Here is a 25585-nt window from a genome sequence, read left to right on the forward strand (position 1 = left end):
TTCCTCCCCCATTTTTTGGGGCTGATTTTTATTTTTTAAACATGATGCAAATAAGTAAAACTGATAATCACATTAATGTGAGTATTTCTAATAAAGCTAATTAACCATCTACGTTATTTAAATGGTCTCGTGAGTTTTGAAAGATAAGAAAGACTTGGGCACAGTTCCCAAACTGGACTTTTTCTGTCCAATGACGACTACTAACAGCTGATTCTATATAAAAATGAGTGCTGCGTGTCAACTATAAGTACATGTAGAAATCTAATGAGTGATATAACTAAACAAATGAGAATTATTGCATTATTATCTAAAGCTGGGCTGATCCAACCTTTAACCAGCAAAAGAGAACGTGTTATATAATATATCATGAAATATATGTAAAGGGTCTATAAATGCTTCATGTTCTTCCCGAAATGTTAAGCTCTTAGAATTAAACAAAATATTTCCTGTAATTACCTTAAATACAACCTCTAATTTCACATTGCTGCAATTGCTCCATAGTGGTCATCTTTCCTTAAACATCAATATATCTTTATCTATCCATCTAGATAAATAAAAGGCTAAAGATGTCTGCAACTCATTATGTCACCAGCATGATATTGTGTGCCAGAAATATAGCCTACCAGGTACAAGACTCAGTGGCTGATTTTCCACACAAACATTCTGATAGATAGATAGATAGATAGATAGATAGATAGATAGATAGATAGATAGATAGATAGATAGATAGATAGATATAGCTGAGGATGTCTGCAGCAATTGGAATGCCTCCTCAAGGACAGGAGCAAGGAAGGGAGAAGAGAGACAGCAATGAGAGAAATCAGAGAGACATCAACAAGATGGGGGGAATGGAGAGCAGTGTGCACATGGGGCAGGAGGAGTGCAAAGAGAGGGTAGGAGATAGAGCAAAGTGAGTAGGAGACGGAAACAGACAGAGTGGAGGAGACAGATGAGATGAGTAGGAGGAGGGAGTGTATGTAGTGTGCACAGAGAGGAGCAGAAACAGTAAAGCAGGGAGTACACAGAGAGGGGAGGAGAGAGTGCAAAGTTGAGGAGGGCATAATGAAGGAGAGTGTAAGGTGGGGAAGAGGGGACAAGAGAGAGTAAGGCATTACAGGGAGGGGTGAAAAAGTTATACAACACAAATTCTGCACATAATTCTTCCAAGTGGGAAATCACTCATCTACTTAAAAATAAAAAGATATACTGTATAAAAATGTTTCCAAATATTTAGGTCACAAACAACTAGCTCATCGGCTTGGAATAGAACGTTGGTAGCATAAAATCTATATAGACTCCATATTACATTTATAAAGACAGTTCAAAAAAGTTACAGGAAAACTATCGGCCTTGCAAACCAGGGTACAAAGAAATGTATGGTATTGTGAACCTCAAAATAGATACCAAAACATTCCAAAGTGTTACCACGCTGAACACGAAATTACGGGTAACAAAATACAAGAATTACTTACCCGGACTTTTTGGTGGTGGGGGCTTCTTTGGCTTCTATAAAAAGACACATGAACAAGAATGAGACTCAAAGATAACATAAATGTGAATAAAACCAAGTCTTTCTAAACTTTAAAATACAGGCAGTCCTCGGTTATCCGACACAATGCGTTACTAAAAATGGCGTTGTAAAGCGAAACGTTGTAAAGCGAAACACGTTTTCCCATAGGAACACTGTTTAAATGAAAGGTTCCGTTCCTGAAGGCATTTTTAACACTAAAATACACCAAATATTTTTTGCAGGCAATAAGATATGCAGCACACACATAAATTATATAGTGTATATACTGTATTATATATATAATATAACATAATAAATAATATATTATATAGTATAATATAATATTATATAGTATAATATTATATATATAAGCTCTTAAGACGCTTTGCAACGTTGTTTATGTGAATGTGTATATATATACACACATACAGAACGTTGCAAAGCGTCGTAAGAGCGTTGGATAAGCCATTTTGGCGTTGTAAAAATGAATATAGGTTTGCATTGCATAGCGTTGGAGAAGCCATTTGTTGTAAAGCGAAGCGTTGTAAAACGAGGACTGCCTGTAGAGTTATGAAACAAAAGTTAAAATAGAGAAAATAAGGCTTTTTTTTAAAATGAGAACACTGGCATATTTTTATGATGGTCATGTTTCAAAATATCTAGTTGTGTATATTGATTAAACATTCTTAGCAAACTCCCAAGTCTTACTTTTTTTGCCAACAACAGAATTCAAAGTCCTCTACTGCCCACTAGTGGGCACATTTGGTGATCTAAACACAAATATTATTTTTAGGACTGCCACGTTTTAGAGCACATTTCTCAATTTATTATTGGCCCAAAAAACTATTTGAAATAAACTTGACGGATATTTGGGTGTCCGTAACAGAATTCCGTGTTCTGACGCCCAGGGTCACCGATTACTTCTGTGAGTGACACAGCGCATGTTTGGTACGATGTAAAATACATTTTATGATTGTAACAATATTAACCTCAGCACAGAAACCCAGCTGTGACATTGCTTCCTGCTAGGATATTCAGCACATAGTTGGATAAAGATTATTATTATTATATTGTTTCACAAGACACAAAATTGGGTATACTAAATGGGCCAAGTGGGTCTTATATGGCGGCAAGTCGATCACCAATTTTGATTTGTGACAAATATATAATCAGTCATTACTTAAATAATAATCCCAGAAGAACAGGGCCAGTAATGACCTTTTCTGATTTTACATTTATCATTAAAAAAAGGGATAGACACTTTTGTAGTAATATTGATTTTTATCTACATTCTTTTGCTTTTACTATAAGTTTATTAAAAGGATATATATATATACACACATATATATATATATACACACACACACACACACACACACACACACACACACACACACACACACACACACACACACACACACACACACACACACACACACACACACACACACACACACACACACACACACACACACACACACAAAAAATAAATAGATGATACCGTTCTGTGGCTAACGAAATGCTTTTATTTGTGCGAGCTTTCGAGATACACTGATCTCTTCTTCCGGCGATGTTGTAACATCGCCGGAAGAAGAGATCAGTGTATCTCGAAAGCTCGCACAAATAAAAGCATTTCGTTAGCTACAGAACGGTATCATCTATTTATTTTTTGATTATTGAAGCTCGGCTAACACGGTACTGATACATGTACATATATATATATATATATATACATATACACACACACACATAAAGTATATATGATGTATTTCATGTATATTTTAGTAATAGCAATCACAAATAAGGGTATAGTTTATATAAATTTGTATCACTTTTGCATTGGTCATTTTTTGAACAAATTTATTAATGCTTTATTAATTTTATATTAATGGTACACATATTAGTTATTTATGATTAATTAGAATAAGCACACGGGTTTATTTATTTATTTATTTGTTAAGATAATTTGGGCCGATATTATAATAATTTACAATAGGTATCATCCAATATGCTCTAAACATTGGAATAAGTATGGTGAACATATTAAAACGGACAAAATCGTCATATATATATATATTAATGCAATCTACGAATATAATCCTCTCTATTACCTAAATAAAAACAAATAAAAATCTATTATTTTTATCTCTCTTATAATGGAAATATATGTTCCAACAAATTATAGGTAGATAAACAAGTCCTCTCTAGAGATTATGAGAAATAACTAATGTAAGTCTGGATATAGTCCATTGGCAACATAAGGTTGCAGTATTATATGTATCTCATGTTGTTCCAAAGACTTGGTTACAAGTAACAATATAGAAACTGTTTATCTGAGATATCTAAGATATCGAACGTGCTCTGTATTATAAACTAAATTAACTTTCAAATTTCAATTGCTAAATGCACAATAACTGCCATTACGTGTATGAGTTCTTAAAAATATCCTTAGATGGGGTATATATTTAACCCCCAAATCGGAACACGTGAGTGATTTCCAATTAAACACATATTTTCTATCTACATATTTGCTATCTATATATGGCAGGTATTGTGTATATAGGGCCATTGAATAGGACTAAACTTTTATTCAAGTCCCTTGATGTGTCACTATGGTCTAGATATGCCTGCTGAATGCTTAATTAATTATATGCCAGCTAATGAAATACCAGCCAATCGGTCAATAGAGGTAGGTTTAAATACCCAGGGTGGGGATAAGGTAACCATAGCAGCCCCTGACGAAGCCCGAGTGGAGAAACGCGTAGGGCCAGCGTGATTGGAGCAGGGAGAGTGACGCCGAGAGACTGTTTCTAGTGTGAGCCGAACGGATCATTGGCAGTGAATTACACAGAGGAAAATCTCACGAGAGCCGTACAAGATCCGATCACCTGATGCGGAAGCACTTGCCGGTGTGAGGAGGTCTGGAAGTCGGCGTTCTATACCACGAGTGTGAGAGACTCGCTAAACACTCTCTACTGCCCGTTTTTAACTCATAGAATGTGAGTTGAATACCTTTGTTTTTATCCTTATATGTTTTATTAAAAGGTTTTACTCATATGTTTCTCCTTTTATTCCCTACCCATCCCTTTATTTGAGATCCACATCAAGGTACAGTCTGCTAAAACAGACTCATCGTGATTGCTGCAAGGAGCCTTCAGGAAAAGCCCCTCCAAAGATCCAGGAGCCAAGAAACAGACGAACTACAGGAGCTGAGTTCGAGAGTCCCTAAGTGGATTAAAGGCCTTTAATGATCTTACTATTGTAAGTGCATATCTCACCGAATTCTTATCTGTTTGTATTGATATACTGCCCTATGATCTTTTCCTCTCTTTTTTCCTTTCTCTTCCCCTGCACATGTGCGCCTAGGTCATTCTTTGCAATATATATATATATATATATATATATATATATATATATATATATATATATATATATATATATATATATATATATATATATATATATATATATATATATATATATATGCTCATCTGCATGTCTTAGGCAGGTCTGCAACCCCACCTTTCCCCATTATCAACCAGCATACAGCACTTCCACTGCAGCAAGGGATTCTGGGAAATGACATGCAAATGAGCACACCGTGTCACTTTTTGCCTCAATAACCATTTTTAACATGGTTCCCTATAGGCTTAAGGTTGCTGCATGGTCACAGCTTTGAGCACAGCCAGGGTTAAGGTGCATACCCAGAAAACCACCCACAGACATCTGTTTCGACCTTGATGGGTCTCATCAGTGTGGGGTTGATTTTACTGGGAATGCAAGAGAGGCTATGGGATAGGCTAAACCATAATACTGAGTTAAGTTATGGTGAGTAAAGAAAGTGACAAAAACCCTCCACAGGAAAGCAAATATGCAAATATAGCTGTATGCTCATCTGCATGTCTTAGGCAGGTCTGCAACCCCACCTTTCCCCATTATCACCCAGCATACAGCACTTCCACTGCAGCAAGGGATTCTGGGAAATGACATGCAAATGAGCACACCGTGTCACTTTTTGCCTCAATAACCATTTTTAACATGGTTCCCTATAGGCTTAAGCTTGCTGCATGGTCACAGCTTTGAGCACAGCCAGGGTTAAGGTGCATACCCAGAAAACCACCAGCTGTCTGTCCAATGAGATTTCCCCTAGGGACACCGGACATCCAGGCAGGCAGGCAGGCATACAGTGCTTTCAATTATATAGTATAAGATATATATATATATATATATATATATATATATATATATATATATATATATATATATATATATATATAGATATATATATATGTGTGTGTCAAACAAAAGCACCAACTCCATAGCATAGCACGTAACTGCTTAAAAATAAAAATGCCTTTATTTAAAATATCAGCAACCCGTAAGAAATGCACTTACAGGATTTTAAACAGAACCATTCGTGGGAGAGAAATCTCTATTGAGGTCATCAGCGCTGGTAGGGGGCGTCCCAGGTAGGCAGAGTGGAAGTACACAGCCTGTAGCCACAATAAACTCCTACCACGAGTTAGCAGCAAGTTGTAGAGGCATTCAGTGCCTTCACGTCCCTCTCTCCTGCATGCAGTAATTGCCAGCACTCGAAAATACCGCCAGCTAGAGCGCAAGGACGCCGGGAACTCCAGATACACAGACACAAACGCGATGACGTCACCAGCCCTACGCGTTTGAGTGCAACATTTATTTTGGACTTTTTTTTTTTACTATCACGTTATGGTTTGTATTTTTAATTAGGTTAAATTGTGTGAATTTTAATTTTATTATTAATTCAATTTATGTGTTAATATAATTTATATGTCACTTTATATCCTCCTTAGCGCTACTTAATTTTTGTGTTGTTTTTTGAGAGATATATATATATATATATATATATATATATATATATATAGAACACACAAAAAGGTGTGTTGCTCAACACAAATATATGTGGTTAACTCAGACCCTAAATAATACTGACTAATTAATTTGGTAAAAATATATTAATCCAAAAACAAGTCAGTTTAAATATAAAGTAAAGAGCCTAATGGTGCTAGGGGATAAGTATAAATATCAAACACACAAAAAAGACAAAGACAATCCCCTTACTAGCACTCTAAATTACACCAACAAAAAATAAAAAAGAAAGATATAGCTCAAAGGAATCAAATGGCTTGCCGGAATTGAAAATGAACAAGTTTTTATTTGTAAATACAGCAAGACACACTAACTTAAAAACATAGACATGCTGAAGACAGCCAAAATTATATCTGTGAAAAGTGACTATATATCAAGGAATACTGTATACCAAACAAAAAACTAAAGTGTATCTAAATAATAATAAATATGTATCTATATATATACTATCCAATGATACCACTAAAGTTCAATGAAACAAAAGTTAAAGAAAAATACATATATATACATATATATTACCCACTAATATAAATGCCTGACTCCATAATTTATATGTCACTTTATATCCTCCTTAGCGCTACTTAATTTTTGTGTTGTTTTTTGAGATATATATATATATATATATATAATTTATTTTTTTTAAAGCAAAAGATGGCACTGTGTGCTCATTTGCATGTAATTTCCCAGAATCCCTTGCTGCAGTGGAAGTGCTGTGTGATAATGGTGAAACGCGGGGTTGTAGACCTGTCTAAGACATGCAAATGAGCATACAGTAATATTTCCAATTGCTATATGCTTTGCTGTGGAGGTTTTTTTGTCACTTTTTTTTACCCACCATATCTTAACTAAGTGTGGTGAAACCTATCCCTGCGTCATTTTGCAAAGCCAGTATAACCAACCCCACACTGAGGAGACCCATTAAGGTTGAAACAGTCTGTCTGTGGGTGGGTTTGCTGGCTATGCATCTTAACCCTGGCTGTGTTCAAAGCTGTGAAATGCAGCAAGCTTAAGCTTATAGGGGACCATGTTAAATGGTTTTGAAGCAAAAGGTGGCACTGTGTGCTTGTTTGTATGTCATTTCCCAGAATCCCTTGCTGCAGTGGAAGCGCTTGTGCTGGGTGATAATGGTGAAAGGCAGGGTTGCAGACCTGTCTAAGGCTGAGTCCATGGTGACTCCAGCCGTGCCAAGGTGAGCTGAGGCTGAAGGAAAGCGGGTGCTTTCCCTGGCCTTAGTTCGCGTGCCGTCCGGGGGTGGGCCAGTGACGTCACGGAGCTGGTTCGCCCTCATTGGGCGAACCGCTCACGTGACCCGCCCTGCGCTCCTGTGAGCGCTCAAACTAGAAATTTGGTAAGACCTACGCCTCCACACGCCTGCGCGAGCCCCTGCTAAAGCCGCTCTCATTGCGGCTGCAGGGGCTCACCGACACGCGCCTCAGCGCCGACTCAGCCTTATGCCTGGGACATGGTCAGCGCATGCTGCTGCTCCGTGCTGCTGCTCGGCACTGAGCTCCTGCAGCCGCAATGAGAGTGGCTTTAGCAGGGGCTTGCGCACGCGTCAGCACGCTTGGGGAAGCGTGTGTCTGACGGCGTTTTGAAATTTCCCCGCTTGCCGGAGCGCAGGGCCAGTCACGTGAGCGGTTCACCCAATGAGGGCGAACCAGCTCCGTGACGTCACTGGCCCGCCCCCGTCCCTCCCCCTGATGGCGCGCTGTGTAAGGCCAGGGAAAGCACCGCTTTCCCTGAGCCTCAGCGCGCCTCAGCACTGTCTAAGGGCACTATGTCCAGGCCTTAGACATGCAAATGAGCATACAGTAATATTTCCTATAGATACACATATACACACAGCAGCCCCCCCCCCCCTCTATACACATACAAACACTCTGCAGCCCCCTCCAACCTCTACACACACACCAAGCAAAACACACACTGCAGCCCCCTCCAACCTCTACACACACACCAACCAAAACACACACACTGCAGCCCCTCCTCCAACCTCTACACACACACACACACACACCAAAACACACTGCAGCCCCCCTCCAACCTCTACACACACACACACACACACACACACACACACACACACACACTAACCAAAACACACACTGCAGCCCCCTCCAAACTCTATACACACACACACACACACACACACACACCAAACTGCTGCCCCTTCTACATATACAAAACACCCACCAGAAGCCCCCTCTACACCTACTGCAGCCCCCCTGTAAACACACACACAAAACACTGGCGCCCATCCTCCACCCACAACACATACTGCAACCCCAGTCTGCACCCACAACAAACACTGCAGACACACCAACAAAACAGCAGCCCCCTCTACAGCCCCCCTGTAAACCCACACACTGCAGGCACACACACCAACAAAACACTCTGCACCCCTCCTTCACCCACAAAACACACTGCAGAGACACACAAACCAACAAAACAGGCTCTGCCACCTCTACATCCACAAAAACACACCAGCAGCCCCTTCCCTACACCCACTGCAGCCCCCTGTAAACCCACATACCAACAAAACACTCTGCCCCCCATCTCCACCCACAAAACACACAGCACACAACAATGAAATACTCTGCTGCCCCCTCTACACCCACAAAACACACACCAACAGAAGACACCAATAAAACTCTGCTGGCCCCCTTTACACCCACAAAACACACAACAGACACACACACACACACATCTTTCCCCTCACTCTCCTGCGCGGAGCACTTTGCAGGCAGGGTGGGGAAGGAGTCAGTGCCTGGCTGCAGGGTGGGGAAGGATGGGGGAGGAGTCAGTGCTTTGCTGCTGACTCCTGTCCAATCACTTCCCATATCTGAGAGCTGATCTCAATCTTTGTGAATGAGAACTGAAAGCTGATTGGCTGAAAAACTTGGCAGGGTGCCAAAAATTCTGGGCCATTACTGATTGGATAATGATTGGAATTTTAACCAATCAGAGAGCAGCTGTATATTCATGAACACAGGCTGTCAAACGAATGGGTGGTAACCATACTTTTGAGTGCCAGACCAATCACCGTTTTAAGATATAATCAGGGGCCATCAACCGGTCAGGTTTTCAAGGATATACCTGCTTCAGCACAGGTGGCTCAATCATAATGGATATGATACAACATGCCATTTTACAAACAGAAAACAACATAAAAGCCAGTCAACCTGGTAAAATGAAAACACTTTTCCACAAAAAGAACCGGCATGGTAAACTTACTTCTTTTTCGTAATCTTGTATTATAGCAGCAAAGTTATCTGGAAAAACGCCTTCTTTACCATTGCATTCCCCCTTCCACCAGCCTGGATCCCCAGTATCCTGGCGGGAAGAAAAACACATAGGTTAACGTTCCTTAATAGGAACATGTGCGTTTAAGTTTTTGCCCATCATATTATAAAAATGTTAGTTTGTAAAATTTTTATATATTATTGTAACAATATTACTCTTAAAAATCAAGCTTCTAAAAGCTGCAGCAGCATTCATTACACCAGTGGTGCTCATCTCCAGTCCTGAAGACCCGCCAACAGGTCAGGTTTTAAAGATATCCCAGCTTCAGCACAGGTGGCTCAATCAGTGGCTGTGCTGAAGCTGGGATATCCTTAAAACCTGACTTGTTGGCAAATCTTCAGGACTGGGGATGAGCTTCCCAGCATTACACCACTATTCAATAACGGTTTGTTTGGCATTGAACGAGGCAGTGCCTCAAGACCAAAGTGAACTATGGCAGTGACATGTTTAACCCTGTGAGTGCCCTAGGACGCAGCACTGCTTGGGTGCCCCATGACATAGTACCTACGACCCCCACCCCCCAAAAAATGCTAGATTTATTAGGGGAGCTCGCGTCAGGAGAGAAGGACACAATCTTAAGAGATGGCGGACGGAAGGGGGAGGGTGACTATTCCCCTTACTTTCTTTAAGTATATAGTTTGCTAAGGTGATATTGGGGTGCTGTGTCATATACTATGTCCCTACAGTCTATAATTGGCATTAGAATCTGCTGTGTGATGTGCTTTCTGACCAGCAGACTTAGGGAATATTTGATCCTATAAAGTACACCTAGTTTGGCACAGGTTTGGGATGTCAGGATAACAATGTGCAACCCAAATTTTAAAGCTGCAGTTCAGGCTGCCGTTTCAAAAAAAAAAAAAAATATATATATATATATTTCTTCCCCATTCAATATGTGCATCAATACAATCTGCACACTGACAAGTGATTAGCTAAACTGCAGATTGATCTGTTCTCCTGTAATCAATCGCTTGCTCAGGGCTATTTAATGCAGTTCTTGCACAGCATTTCGGCCAATGTAGTCCTGGAATATGATTGACTGGGCAGTTACTAGATACAATTGGTTCACTGCTAGAGAGGGCGGGGCTCAAGAGTCGTGTTCAAGGTCAGAGTCTCTAGAACTGTGTGCATCAAGGGTATTGCACCAGTAGGTTGTCCTAGTTCCATTCCACATTGGATCTCATGGCAAACTTTTAGGAGGGTAGTTACCGTGTAGTATTTGAGGTGAAAGCCAGATTGGAATTGACTAGGGAAATTTGTCTTGGTCTAGTAATCGCTTAATTGGGAGTGGACACATTTTTCCATGACTTTGGATAGAATTGGGAGAAGTGAGATTGGCCTGCAGTTTGTCCCCACTTTTGAAGATTGGGACAACTGGCAGTTTTCCAGGTCTTGTGGCTATGGCTTGCAGACAAAATAGAGTTGATTAGGGAAGCAAGCGTTTTGGCAATGGCTGGGCACAATGTTGTAGGAACTTTGATTGCAATAGGTCAGGTCCATATTGGCTGCCTAGTTTTAATTTTAGGAGTACTTGTGTAATGTCCTCTTCAGATACTGGGAAAAACTGAAAATTGTCGCAGTGTCGGGAGAGGGTGGGGCTATAGGGGTACTCCCAGATTCAGCTTCAGGCTTGTAGTTCGGGTTGCGTTTTGCTAATAAGTTAGTAGCACACCTCACAAAGTAATCATTGAATGCGTTTGCAATGTTAATGGGGCTTGCAGAGTAATATCCTCCTTAACGATATTACATGGTTGTTGATGAAAAGAAGGTTGAATATATTGTTGATGTCCTTCCTGAGGTTAGCTGGATTTGATGTATTCTGGTGAAAATTGTCAGAGTAATATTGGGCTTTTGCATGTTTTGTTTGTCTTGTGCACATATTCTGCAGACATCTGTAGTTAACCATTGGTAGTGCCAGTTACTTTGTAGCTTTCCCACAAGGCATCCCTAAGATGGTAGAGCGATATAAGGTTGTAACCCACGCAAGGTGGGCTCCCCGTACTCTTATTCTGCGTAGTGGAGCATGGGTAACCACAGAGTTTTAAGAACTCTGATTGGAAATAGTCGACCGCAAAATCGGGGTCGGGTATTAAGTCGATTCTGTACCAAGGGCAGGTGGTAAGATCAGCCAGAAACTGTTGTGGGTTAAAGTTTCTAAATGTTCTAGTGAAGAGAACTTTAGGGCTTGATTGGGGTGGTCTGATTTTGTAGAAGCCAGCAACAAGAGCAGGCATAGAAAAGGGGAGGCCGATTTTGCCAACTAGCATTTCCAAAGATAGTGGCCTTGGGGGGCAATTTAGCAGAGTATATTGTACGGTGTCTTCAATATAAATTAACACCCCCTCTCTCGTTGACCTGTCTTTCCTAGAAATGTTGATATTTGCATAGTGGATTTTAGGAGTTAACCATGTTCCAGATATTTATATGGGCGACAGATAGACCTTTTTGTCATTTGAAAGGGGTATTCTCAGGGGAATGGGACAGTGTTGAAATAAGTATCTTATATGCTTAAATTCAGAAGACCAGGAGAAAAGGGAAGAATATTCATTTTCACACAATGCAAATAAGTCAAACGGTTACTTTAAAGGCAACCAAATCTGTCTAAGGAAGCCGGTTACACAAAGCTGCTTGAAACATTATTTTGGGACCTGCAACATGGCTCTGCCCCTTAAATTCAATTGCATAATCCTATTTTTTTTTTTTTTTTAAACGACTTATTCAGAGTAGCGAGCGCACACGTCAAAATATATTCTATACTGTATACAGTATACATATATGCACATATACATACTAAGAAAAACTTACTTTGCTTATTAACTGGATCGTATCCCCTTCTTTAAAACTAAGCTCATCCTCATTCGACCCCTCATAAGAATAAAGCGCCCTGCAAAATTCTTTGGCTATAAGAAACAGAAGAACATATTTATAGGGCTGGTATCATTTCCCTTGCAGTTTTAACATCCCCTAGGGCAGGGGTGCTCAACTCCAGTCCTCAAGCCCCCCCAGCACATCAGGTTTTCAGGATATCCCAGCTTCAGCACAGGAGGCTTAGTCAAAGACTGAGTCTCTGATTGAGCCACCTGTGCTGAACACAGGGATATCCTGAAAATCTTACCTGTTGGTGGTGCTTGAGGCCTGGAGTTGAGCATCCCCGGCCTAGAGGAGTAACATGTACACCCCAATACGGCAGGCATATGCAAAAACTTTGAATCTATGTATCATATTACAAGATGTCCTATTTCTTCAAGACTTATCCTCTAACACAGGGGTGCGCAAAGTGTGGGGCGCAAGATTTTTCGGTGGGTGGGGGGGAGGGCGCAGCGGTTGCAGAGGCCACCGCACTCTTCCCCAAGGCATTTAAATTAAATGCCGGGAGAACGCGTGAGACCTCTACAGTGTCTCCTACCTTGTCTTCGGCGCCATGGACTCATGTGATGTGACGCTGTGGCAACATGCGTCAAATGACGCCGCAGGGTCACGTGACGCAACATGACGCCCGATCTTAGATAAGGGGGGGTGCGAGCACAGGGGCTGGCAGGGGCACAGCACAGAAGGTTTGCGCACCCCTGCTCTAACATACAAATATTGTCAACGAGAAACTGCATTAATAGTAAGTGCAAGATCTTCCATTATATAACTGCAAAATTAGACATGAAAACATCTGGTAATCTTCAGCACATGAAAATTAATACAATTTTCCAAGTAATTTAATATGTGTGTCCCCCATTGAATGTGGGAATTCCCCAATTCTCCCCCCCCCCCCCCCACCCACCTCAAAATAAGACCGATGTAAAGTCTCAATGAGATGGCAAGAAAGCTTTTCCTAACCATCACCTTTAGGTTTGCTGTCTGTTTCTGTTCTTGGTATTTCTAAACATGGGGTGTGAGGCAATTTTGTAATGGAAGGCTGAGTGGGTAAGGGCTGCAAAAAGAGACAAAAGAATAAGATTAAATATAATACACTTCAGCATGATATTAGAATTAAACAAGTCCTCAAACCCCCCTACCCCTCCCCCCCAAGCAGGTCAGATTTTAAGAACATTTCTGCATCAGCACAGGTGGCTCAATAAGTCTCTGCTGCAGCACAAGCAGCTCAATCGCGCAATTAGAGGCAGCCACCTGTGCTAAAGCTGGGATATCCTGAAAAAGTAATCTTGGAGGGGGGTGTGGGGGAGCACGAGGAAGGCAGTTGACCACCCCTGCCTTAATCCATTACGGGACAACACTATTTCTCCGTACATGGTACCACGAAACATTACAGTGGCATTGGCTCTTGCCATTTTTTTTGTTTTAATATGTGCAGCATTTGCTTACTTTTAAGGCAATATCGTTATCCAAGATACCGAGCGATTCGTTGACCTGTGATCGAGCGAAAAAATACTGGCTTGCTTCCCCCGGCACACTCCAGGGCTGCCTATTTCAAAAGGGGGAAGTGCTGTGGCTTCCTACATGATTGCTATAGCAACCGAAGGAAACGTAATACATGGCAATTAAAAAGGCAGTGCGTGTAAGCATTTTTTTAAAATGCTGTGTTCTCAAAAAAATAAAACTATTCACCAGGAAGGCAAATGTTGTACTAGCATGGAGGGAAAAGGAGGGAATGAACAGGAAGAAACTATCTGCGTCCCTCCAATGCCAGTACAAACAAATAAGTCCCCTATGACCGACTGAAAAAAATAATGAAAGCGAAAAGCTCTAAGCCAGCACCAGCGCCACAGCAGATGCACCAAGGCCTGCCCAGCAGCAGGGCTCAGCCCAACACTAGCAGGGTAGATGCCCAAATAGGACATTCTGAAAGCAATGGTGTCATACTGGAGATGTTAATACAACTCTGCCCGCCACCCACGCTGAGGAACGTAAATAATCTGATCCCCCCCCGAACAAAAGCTACGCGTACTACTCAAGCCAGGCATAGCGTCAAACGCCAGCAGCAAAATCCTCTCTTATGAGGACGGCATCATTTTATATGAATGGCTAGAGTCACTGGTAAGTCCACACCTGTTTGCCTCTTACAGGCCAAAGGCAGAGCTCATAAACTCCGCTTGTTTGCAAGTGCGAGCTCCAACCGTGCCGCGCGGCTGTAGCCCAAGCGAACCCTGCTCATAGTGCTGGTGGCAATGAGGAGGCGTGGCTTTGATGTCACGGAGCTGGTTCGCCTTGATTGGCTGAACCACACACGTGACGCGGCCGCCGCTTGAAGAGACATTGTCTTTTCAAAACGCCGCCATGCCATCGCGCTCTGTCGTGCGCACATAAACACACACTAGGAGCGGCCTCTAAGGGATCCTGCAATCTGTGCTTGGCGCTCGCAAGTGCCATCGCACACAGTATTATCCCAGCACTAGTGAACTTCAAGCCAATCTCCTCCTCTGCTTGGTCACAGGGAAGGCGGAGGAACCCTTTACCAAGATGTACCAGAAATTACAAATCAAGTGAGGAGAGAAACAAACCCCCCCCACCCCCCCTCCCGATATGTTGAAGGTTTTGTCCTACTCCCAAATGGGTGGGGCTTAATCTTCATTTGTCTCTACTGGAATAAAAGGTATGCAGATAAATGTACTTTGTATTATAATTTGTGTGCTTGCTCAATGAACACACTAGATAAAGTTCTAAGACATAGATAATGATGGTTCTAGGCTGCAGTTTCCAGTGTCCAATGTTCTTTAACACTTTCACTGCCAGGGGTCCCTTGGGCAGCAAAAAGAGCGCCTTTTCCCCTCCCCACCAATTTTTCCCCTAAAATTAGTAATATTGGGAGGTCCCAATTAAATTCTGTGGGACCAATAAGGTAAGAAGAAATACCCCCTCACCCCCCAAAAAAACTACTTGCCAATTTACCCGTTTAAAGATGCCATAAACTTGGCCAACGGCTCACTACTGAAAGTGCACAGGTGTATCAATAGCTAGAAACAGTCTTCACAAACACACCAATAATTTGAACCATCCAACATACTTTTTCAGGCTTTTTTTCTTCCACTTCTGAACTTGACATCCTTGGCTTGAGTTTCACAGATCCTTCTTTGAAAATGTCTCCAAATCCAATTCCTCTGATCTTCTTTGGCTGCGCCACAGATAAAACTTCAGATCCATTCCCCGATGACAATACAGGAGAGGCAGGAGTTGCGGCAGCTGTCTCTACGCACATAAAATTTAGCACAATGTTATTATACACACACACACAAAAGGCAGTTCAACACAGGTTCTTTAAAAAAAAAAAATAATAATAATAATAATTAAGTCAATTACAAACATAGGAGACGGAGACTTAGGGGGAGGAGCTAGATTTCCTGTAGCTACTCTTTTTGTGTGATATCCCCATGTGCTGAAAAGAGTTTGCACGGGCAAATCCCCCCCCCCCCCCTCTCTCTGCTTTTCTAACCTACTGGCTCTAAGATAAGGACAGGGAGGTATAAGAGTAGAGGAAACACTCGATTGACAAACACTCCACCATTCAGAGACTTGGAAGAAATCCCGTTTAATGTCCAATGGAAGTAGCCAAATTTTTGATTTTTACATGGTTACATTTGTTAAGGAAGCCACTAAGATAGTTATTATACAAAATGCAGTTTTTTTCCCCCTGACAGCTGCCTGAAATTTCAGCTTTAAATTCAAACAATTATTAACAAGGGCTTTCGTTATTGCCGTATGCAACAATGAAAAGTTAATCAGTGATCTATGTGCTTATTATCAACTAAACAGAGACTGTTCTCTACATTTTGTATATGCTGGTTTGACTGTACAAATATTTGTCCAAGGCAACTGAACTGCACAGCATATGCTGCATAATTCAAAACACATGCAATGACAACATTTTATTCAATTCCGGCCACGTGAACCGAGCAAACCATATTTAAAGAAAACCCTTTCACCATCCTACCATCCTGTGTTATTCTTAACCACAGGACTGCCTTCAACAATGCTACAAGGCATTGTGGAGAAGGGGTTAATAAAGGTGGGTTCGAACATCATGTAGGTTAAAGTCACACATACAAAAAAGTCTGGAATCGATCAATGAAATCTATCTTTGGTATCAGCGACCCATTACCTGTATCTTCAGGAATGTCTTGGGATTCACCATCGTCTGATAGTTCCACCTCTTTCACAAAGTTTGACGGAAACAGTCCGGATTTCCCATTGAGGCTTCCGTTCCACCAACCTTCTTCTACCTTCAAAATAAAATCATTCAAAACCCCAGTGGTGGAGCATTGCAAAGTAGAAACAAATGCCATTTACACACAATTATTTCTACTGTATGAAAACAGCAACAGACACTCATGGTAATAAAATGTGAGTGTGTTCTTGAGACATTCTCAAATCAGTTTTCAGAAAATATTGTATAAGTCACATACTATAAGAATATAGAACACATTACAACAAAGCATACAAGAGAGCAGCAACTGTGGGCTTACATTGAGCACAGTTACCAAAGCATGTGCAGCCGTCAGCGTGTGTTTTAAATCACAGAGAACAAACGTATTGGCAAAATATAAAAGATGCTACCAGTCAAAAACAAAGCCTTTATCCAAAGCCAATTTTAGCTGAGGGAGACACAGTTGATGAGTTAATATTTAAATTAAATATTGTGTAAAATTTAAATATTGTGATGGGAAATTATCTGAAATACAACATGAAGATAATTTTTGAAGAATATTTTTTAATCTGCCTTTTTTTTTTTTTTGTATTCTTACAACATTCAAAGTACACAGCCTGTTTTATCAGCAATATTACATGTGCCATGTAAAGAGCATTTCCTTCTCCTTACTAAATTGGGGTGTTTAAACTGTGATCCCTAAACCATTAAGATCACAGGTGGAGCCAGTTAGGGATCTTCATTATTCATTTAATTAACTCTTCTTTTAAAGCTGCAGACCAAGCAATATCCAACATGTGTTTTTTTTAATAAAACAGTTCTGTACTATGAGAAAATACTTGTAGCATTTTTTTATTTATTAAAAAAATTTAAAACAACTTTTAATGACATTTTTAATGTATTATGATGTAGCAACCATTTACAAAGTCACATCCCCTTCCTCTTCTGAAACAGGCTCTGGTATACCCCTTTTTGAGCCCTGCCCTCTCTCTAGCAGTGCACCAATTGTACAGTTACTGCCTGGTCACAATCTTCTCCACTGAACTTTGCATCTTTGGTCCTCTTCTGCTGCACTGAAAGCCATTTAGTGAACCCCCGAGCCGACTTTTCGCACGGGAGAATGGATCGATAACTTCGCTAATTACGTTTCACTGTGTGGAATGTATTGATGCACATATTAAAAGGGATTTTTTTTTCTTTAAACGGCAGCTTGACTGCTGCTTTAAAGCTGCGATTTTCAGAATAATCCTTTGGCATTACCTCTAAAGTTGTATTTCATTTGGTCAACGCAATATTCTAAAATATCCATATTCTAGTGTAGCTGAAACACATTTTTAAGAAGTGAAATCTATTGCGCCATTTAGTGAACCCCCGAGCCAAATCTTCGACTCTCAGGAGAACAGATCGATCGGCAACTTCGATAATTACTTGTCATTGGGTGGATTGTATTGGTGCACATATTAAATGGGGGGAAAAAATAAAACACGTCAGCTTGGACTGCTGCTTTAAAGCTGAATATATGTTAAACATAGGAAATTAAAACTTATCTTAATTATTCGCACAAGAACACATCTGTCATTAGATCGTATCAACATGAAATGTATTATTGCAGATTAAAATAGCGTGTGCACCAATTTAGAGGAATCATTCTTTTCAGCAATTTGCGTACACTACTCCTATTCAATTCCGGTTTGTAATTTGACTGCGCTAGGGGAGAGTGCGGGGCCTCTTACCTTCTCTTTGGTATCACCTCCTGATCTCTGCGACGCCACATTGTCATGGCAGCCAGAAGATGCAAGAGGAGAAGCCGGAGATATGGTAAGAGGCACTTACAGGGGCCTCGAGCTCTCCCTCAGCCGTCAGTTTAAATGTTGTGGGGAAGAGTGTCGGGCCTCCAATGTGACAACATCAACCGGCCCTCGGGTAGCACCCCATTATCAGTGGGATTTAACTGAAATATCCTCCTATTGTAGCAAAGTTACCCTCCTTGTTTCCCCCGGCCCCTAAACACAGCATTCATTCATCATGTTTCTCAAGCAGGCGGCATGATCACGCAGGGGTGCCTCATACTAACCTAGAGGGTGCCCTGTAACCATACAAATGGAAGCAGGAGCCCTGCTTTTTTCTTTTTTATAATAAGTGGGACGCAGCGTGACTTCATCTCTCGCGGCCTCCTATTGGCCCAGGTGACCAAGACCTTTAAACCGGCGGAGCAGCGTCCAGCACCCCCTACGGAAGTATCTCGGGAAGCAGGGGGCCCCGGAGCCGACATTAACGTGGTTCAGCTCAGGAGATGCCCAGTTTCCCACCTATTTAAAAAAATAAAAACATCTTCTGCTCCTTTAAGATGGTAATTTTTAATTTATAATGCACTAACGACTTTGCTGCAATGTATTTCTGGCTCCATTGGTAGCAAACAAATGTATTACTGATGAATAGTTGAGTTATGATTAAAATAGAAAAACTTACAATTACAATGACTGACAAATTTACAATTACCGTATTTGCTCGATTATAGGGCAACCCCGTAAATAAGGCAAATCACTAATTTTAGAGGCAACAGGAAAGAAAAAAAATCTCTCTTGCCTCGCAAAGTAAGTGGAGCCCGATTTTAAGGCGAGTGTGTATTTTTCAAGTACCCTTTATTTAAAAAAAAGACATTGCCTTAAAAAAAAAATATCGCGCAAAACTGGCACATTTAAGAAAATGTGTTATGGCTAACTGTGGGTTTAAAATTAAATTGCTGTTACTTCTTTGATTTGGCATTTAAATGATCGTAACTACAGTATTGATAAACTGGTGGGGTGCCTCAGCAACTGAATAGAAAATTATAGGGGTGCCTTCTGAAAAAAGGGGACTATAAACAGATCTTGAAATAAATGAGGCCATGCACTTCATATACCGACCAGGGAAGCTACCACATATACTGATAGTGGTTCCATATCTGAGCAGTTTGTAATTAAAATAAAATGTTTTCAGGATGCACCTAATGTTCACAACATAAAAATGCTTCACCCTTTTCAAAGCAATGCAACACTTTTATTGAGAAAAAGCATCAACAAATGTTATATACCAGCTTTGCTGTTGACCTCGTTTAATGGTCAGATTATGTAATACAATTTGACACTAAAATGAGTAACTGGAGTGAGAAAAGCTTTTGCAAGAAGCAGCGTGTTGGTCAGTAAATCTAACAGTTTGTCTCTTGGCATTTTCAAGTCCAGTGACTCCCGTGCCAATACAGGAACCATGTAAACGTACAGAATGAAGTGATTCTGTCAAGGCGCAATATAGATTTTGCAGGAACAAACACAGGAGAATACCTTTCTTACATTGCAATCGACGGGGAGTCATGAAGCCGCAATGCAGGACTTCCCGTCCCCATCCCCATCGACATTGAGTTGAATTACAGTTACCGCAGATCGGACCAACATCCCACATTGTGGCTTTTTAACTCACGGGCGATCTCGCTTAAATAAAAGAATTGGACCTTGATCCTTCATTGTATGTTTTCTAGATATATTTATAAAAGGCTGAGTATACCAAACCACGTGTAATGTAAAAGTGCATGGTACTGACCACGTACGTACATTGATATAATCTCGGAGGTGGGGATGGAAGCATTTATTTTAATTGTCAAAGTAAAAAAATACACATCAATACACAAACTCATTGAAAATCAGATTCATAACTACTACAAATTCCACTAAAACACTGAGCAAACATTTCATGTTGTGAATGAATAAAACATGTTTTTTTTTTTTTTTTATCATTATGGCATTGCAGTGTCACCAAACAGTGATGCCTGAGGCATGCAATTAGTATACTACCTGGCAGGCAGGAAATAAGTTGTTTTAACAGCTTAACAAATATTTGATGTGCCATGTACTGTATATTGGTCATGTAAATTTGCCATTAGTGCAGCTGAAATTTCACAGTGATTACAGTTTTATAAAAATGCGACAAACACTGCTCATCTGCAGTTTTAACTGAAAATGGGTCACACACAAAAAGGTTTGTTTAGATTGATAAATGATACATATGGATAGGATACAATATTTGAGCTATCAATACCCATCAGAAAAATAAATCAACCAAAAGCTACTTTGGGTGTCTGTCATTAGAATTGCAACTTGTGGGCAAAGACAAGGACCACTGGTCCTGGAAACCTTACAAAGCCAGATCAATGCTACTTTCAGGCTGCAAGTACACTGAAGGAATCTTTTACCATGTCTAATCTAGTGTTGAATGGAAGCTGGAGCAGTTGCAAAGCAAACTAACCAAATTTACGAAATGTGCATTCCTTCCGTTCACGTGTTCTTGCGTTTTTACATACATGCGCTGCGCAGATTTCCAATTGGTTCTACATAGCCTGTATTTGGGAGTGGCAGGACACACCCAGGAAGAAGCAGAAGAGTGTGCATAAAGGAGAGTAAATAGTATGCCAGTATAACTGTGTATCAAAGTTCCAATGATGCCCAGAAGAAGCTTCCCATCATTTTCACATATTCCATTAATTACATCTCTGTTTATAACTAGGTGTGTAAAGTTGTACAGCAGGAGTCAAAGGTAACACGTGCATTAAACAACTGATACTGTACAAGTGCCAAAGGTTGTTCTTGTCACATTAATCATGAATCTTGATCAGGTGCAATAGATTACACTTCTTTAAAAAAAAAAAAAAAAAAAATGTGTTTGAGCTACACTAGAATATGTATATTTTATAATATTGCATTGACCAAATTACATCCAACTTTAGAGGTAATGACAAAGGATTATTCTGAAAATCGCAGCTTTAAGAAGATTTCTAATGTATCTTATATAAATATTTTGAAAAAAACAATTAAACTTAATTGTTGCATCTAACCCAAAACACTATGAAGTAACCTCAAAAAAGAGCTTCCTTTATCTTGAATGGAAAGCTATAGAGAGTGAATCACTGCATATGATTACGACTCTCTTTCTACCTCATATTTTTAAACTAGATGAAAAACTCCCCCTTGTGAGAATTTTTATAGCAAAAGTTTTGGGGGGTTTCCATAAAACCCTTTTTAAGTTCTGAAAGCTGCAATTCAATTTAAGTCACTGGAGAGCTACAGAGGCTGGGCCTTGAGAAGACAGCAGAAACAAAATGTGCATAGGGCTCTGGTGCTTTGAGAAGGGGAACACATGATTTTGCTGCCATTGGGGAAGAGACAAGCAAAATCAGGTCAAAGGGGAAGGCGACCCTTCCCAAGCTGCAAAGATTACTATCTAAATGATAAAAAAAAAATGGAACACATAATAAAGTTCTAAGGATTTTATTTAAAGACGTCTGTTGTATTGGAAAATTGCCGAACATGGTTTACATTGAGCCATGTTGGAGAGACCCTTTGAAGAGGAATCCATTATTGTTGGTGGCACAATTTTGTCAGGTCAAAAGCATTGCTAGAACTGTATTACAGACTAAGAAGGGGGTCAGAAATGATTTCAATAAAAAGTGCTAAATACGACCTTGGCCGCATAACGGACTACACTTTAAGATCAGATACGGCAAATTGCACACATTACATCTCCACATATTTTACAACAGTACAAATGGCAGAATTAAGTTCCACTGCTAAAATCTGCACAGTAGGAATCAATTTATGAACCATAAACACAGTCAGATTGTACATTTTTATTGTAGAAGGAAAGAGGTGAATCCGGAGCGACAGCAAACAGCCCAATGACGTCAGATCCCGAATTTTGAACACAGTAGCTTTATTGAGAACACACAGATGGAACTAGACTCCTAGACGAAGCGCCAGTAGAGCGTGAAACGCGTAGGTGAGGCTGTGCTGCAGCCTGCTGTTCCACCTGTGTGTTCTCAATAAAGCTACTGTGTTCAAAATTCGGGATCTGACGTCATTGGGCTGTTTGCTGTCGCTCCGGATTCACCTCTTTCCTTCTACATGACAACATTGCCGGATGCACGCTGCGGGATCAGCTACTGAAGAGTCGTTGGACCCAGGACGGATGAGCTGACAGGGGTAAGATTGCCGTTTTGCCACTGAGCCCCGACCTTTCTAGTGGTCTTCTTACACTCCTTGTGCCTTTCCTCCAGCCTTGCACACTTTAAGTGTGTTTCATTACACAGCGCCAGCCAAAGGAGCGCATGACCGTCAAACATTTCTGTACATTTTTATTGAAACATTACTAGAAAATGTAAGATTTTGTCATTAACGTTGGATTCACCAAATTAAAACATGACATTTTTCACACTAAGTTAGTGGACATGGAATACAGATTTCAGGAGGTATTAGCAAGTTCAAAGCCAAATGGGTCTACAACAAATAGCCAGTCCCAAAGCCACAATGACTGAAATACACTTGAGAAATGCAATTTTCTGTTTTCAAATGTGACGGATATCAGACCTCTAAAGGGGAGTTATACATTTAGGTGAGGTTCAGCCTCAAATACAACATACCTCTTCAGTTATATCCAAAACGTCTCCAACTTTAAGTTCCAACTCATCTTCGTTCAGTGGGATGTACTCAAAGATGACTTTACATTGCCGTTTTTTGGATTCTGGAGGGAATAAATTGACACAAAAGGAGTACATGAAAAATGTGTTTTTCCACGTTTGCGGTCAGAGGACAGCAACACATCTCCAAGCAAAACTGCCACATTCACCATGTGTTTAGTAAATGTGTGGAACCGTCCCACCTTCAATTATTCCAAGAGTTCATACATTTTGTTCAAGACAAAAACGAAAAGGGTCATGGAATCACAAATATTACTGAAAGCGTTTCTACCTCAAGCCAACACTTGGCTATATGATTTCAGCCCCCTGTTTGGTGTGAAACCACTTCACCGTTTGGCTGGGTGAGTACGTTTACACCCCTCCCCCCGCACCTTGATGTAGTCACATGATTATTTTATCATGATTTGACTTTGTCCACGGCCACTGGAGTTGCTTTTATGAAAGCCTACTTGTAATGGAAAACAAGGGCATATGATGAATGAGTCATACTTCAGCTCTTACAGCATCACCTTTTCTTATTACTGTACTTCTGAATACACTCCAGGACAGGAAATAGATCAGAAAATGGGGGGATGGTTTTGCAACTAAAGGTAAATAACTAAATATGTTAACAATGTAATATTTCCATATTGTATATATAATAATTAAAAAAACACAAGGCAAACAATAGAGAAATTATATTAGGACCTACTTAAGTGCAATGTATCAGCCAGGCACACTGAGAGGTATCTGTTTAACAAATGCTATGAATTACAGTAGTTCATGTTTCCCAACCAGGGTGCAGTGTCAGCTAAAGCAGGGGTGCTGAACTCCAGTCCTCAATACCCTCCAACAGGTCAGGTTTTCAGGATATCTGAACTTCAGCACAGGTGCGACTGAGCCCCCTGTGCTGAAGCTGGGATATCCTTACCTGTTGTGGGGTTTTGAGCACCACTGGTCTAAAGGATGTCTCAGACGAACAAATAATTTCTCATCTTAAAAACGACTAAAGAGATGTTGCAGTGCTGTTGAAGATGGATTTTGCATTGTATTTAAACGAGAATATGTAAAAATTGAAGTCCACAAGGCAAGAGGAAATATTATGTTTTCAATGTAGGCTTAAATCCTTTTAGGATCAAAAGATGTGTCCAAAGGACAAAGATCAAAAATGTTAAATGTCACGAATAAATTCCAAGCCAATTTGGAAAGTAGCACAGGGATTTTGCATTTGTTTTCCAATGTATGGCCAATTGTGTTTCCTTAGCGGCACTCCTAAGCTATTGGAAGATGTATAATGAGACTGGTGCATTGTTATCAGGGTAGGTTTCAGCTCACTTAAGTCTGTTTTGACAACTTAAATTAAAGATGCAAATTTATTAGTACATACCCAAATTTTATTTTTAATTTTGTATACAGAATCAGAACTGGGGGGTCTCCTGGAGTTGAACTGAACGATTTTTATGTCAGAGATATGCATTATTTTTTTATGTGCTGCTGTTTCTGGTCTAGGAAATCAATATGGCCGCCATCCAACTTGCCTGCAAGACCTATTCTCTTGTTACATCAAATCAAGATATTTAATGGTTTTACCTTAATATTCTGTTATAATCCTGCCATATCTTGGATCATAACACTTTGCATGTGTCTTGATAATACTGTTTCTTGATTATTCCACTCCTATTTTATTCATCTCTCCCTAATGCCCTTAACTACATGGAATTATTTATACTGTCAATACTCTTACATAAATGCCATTATATTGTTAATGGCGTTCATACACGAATATAAAGCCTTATTATGAATAGACCATATTGATACACCCCAGGAAGCTATTAAAGCATAGAAAGGAGTTAACTACTTGTTTCCAAGGTTACCACCTGGGTATAAATATTCTGTTGGCGAACAGTGTAACCTTGACCCTGAAAGAAGAGAAACATGCTGCGCGCATGCGTGTCTTTCTGACAAGTGTGGTGGTGGCTCCCGCAGCATGCTTGGGTATCTTCTCCAGAGCTACTTTACACTGTTGCCCCCAACCTTTATTCTCTATACGTATGCTCATATTGGAGTGAGGGACAATATTACTATACATTAGGGCTGTATAGACTTGTTTTCAAACCAGTACAGTTGTCCTCTATTCGTTATTTTAGCCTTTGTCTACCTTCGCTACTACACTTTTATCTTAAAAGGGACATATGTAGGCACACAAACCTTTTAGGGTTGTGGATATATCAGGGTAAGTATACCCTTCCCCCTACCTTTTATAACATTAAGGGGGACACTAAATGTATGTACCTTA

General features: G+C 40.3%; 1 protein-coding gene across 5 annotated transcripts in view; it reads right to left on the reverse strand.

Annotated features, from left to right (window-relative positions):
• The window catches only part of CD2AP (CD2 associated protein), a 127958-nt gene that overhangs the window by 31591 nt on the left and 70782 nt on the right, over nucleotides 1-25585 (reverse strand). For all 5 annotated transcript variants that reach the window (XM_075598497.1, XM_075598495.1, XM_075598494.1 and 2 more), the window contains 7 exons: nucleotides 23254-23354; nucleotides 16764-16884; nucleotides 15672-15853; nucleotides 13553-13640; nucleotides 12524-12618; nucleotides 9650-9748; nucleotides 1473-1506 (listed from right to left, as the gene is read on the reverse strand). In XM_075598497.1, the coding sequence (XP_075454612.1) occupies nucleotides 1473-1506; nucleotides 9650-9748; nucleotides 12524-12618; nucleotides 13553-13640; nucleotides 15672-15853; nucleotides 16764-16884; nucleotides 23254-23354 (720 nt within the window). The remainder of the gene's footprint in view (nucleotides 1-1472; nucleotides 1507-9649; nucleotides 9749-12523; nucleotides 12619-13552; nucleotides 13641-15671; nucleotides 15854-16763; nucleotides 16885-23253; nucleotides 23355-25585) is intronic.

Source organism: Ascaphus truei, chromosome 4 (assembly GCF_040206685.1).
Source record: "Ascaphus truei isolate aAscTru1 chromosome 4, aAscTru1.hap1, whole genome shotgun sequence".
Taxonomy (NCBI): domain Eukaryota; kingdom Metazoa; phylum Chordata; class Amphibia; order Anura; family Ascaphidae; genus Ascaphus; species Ascaphus truei.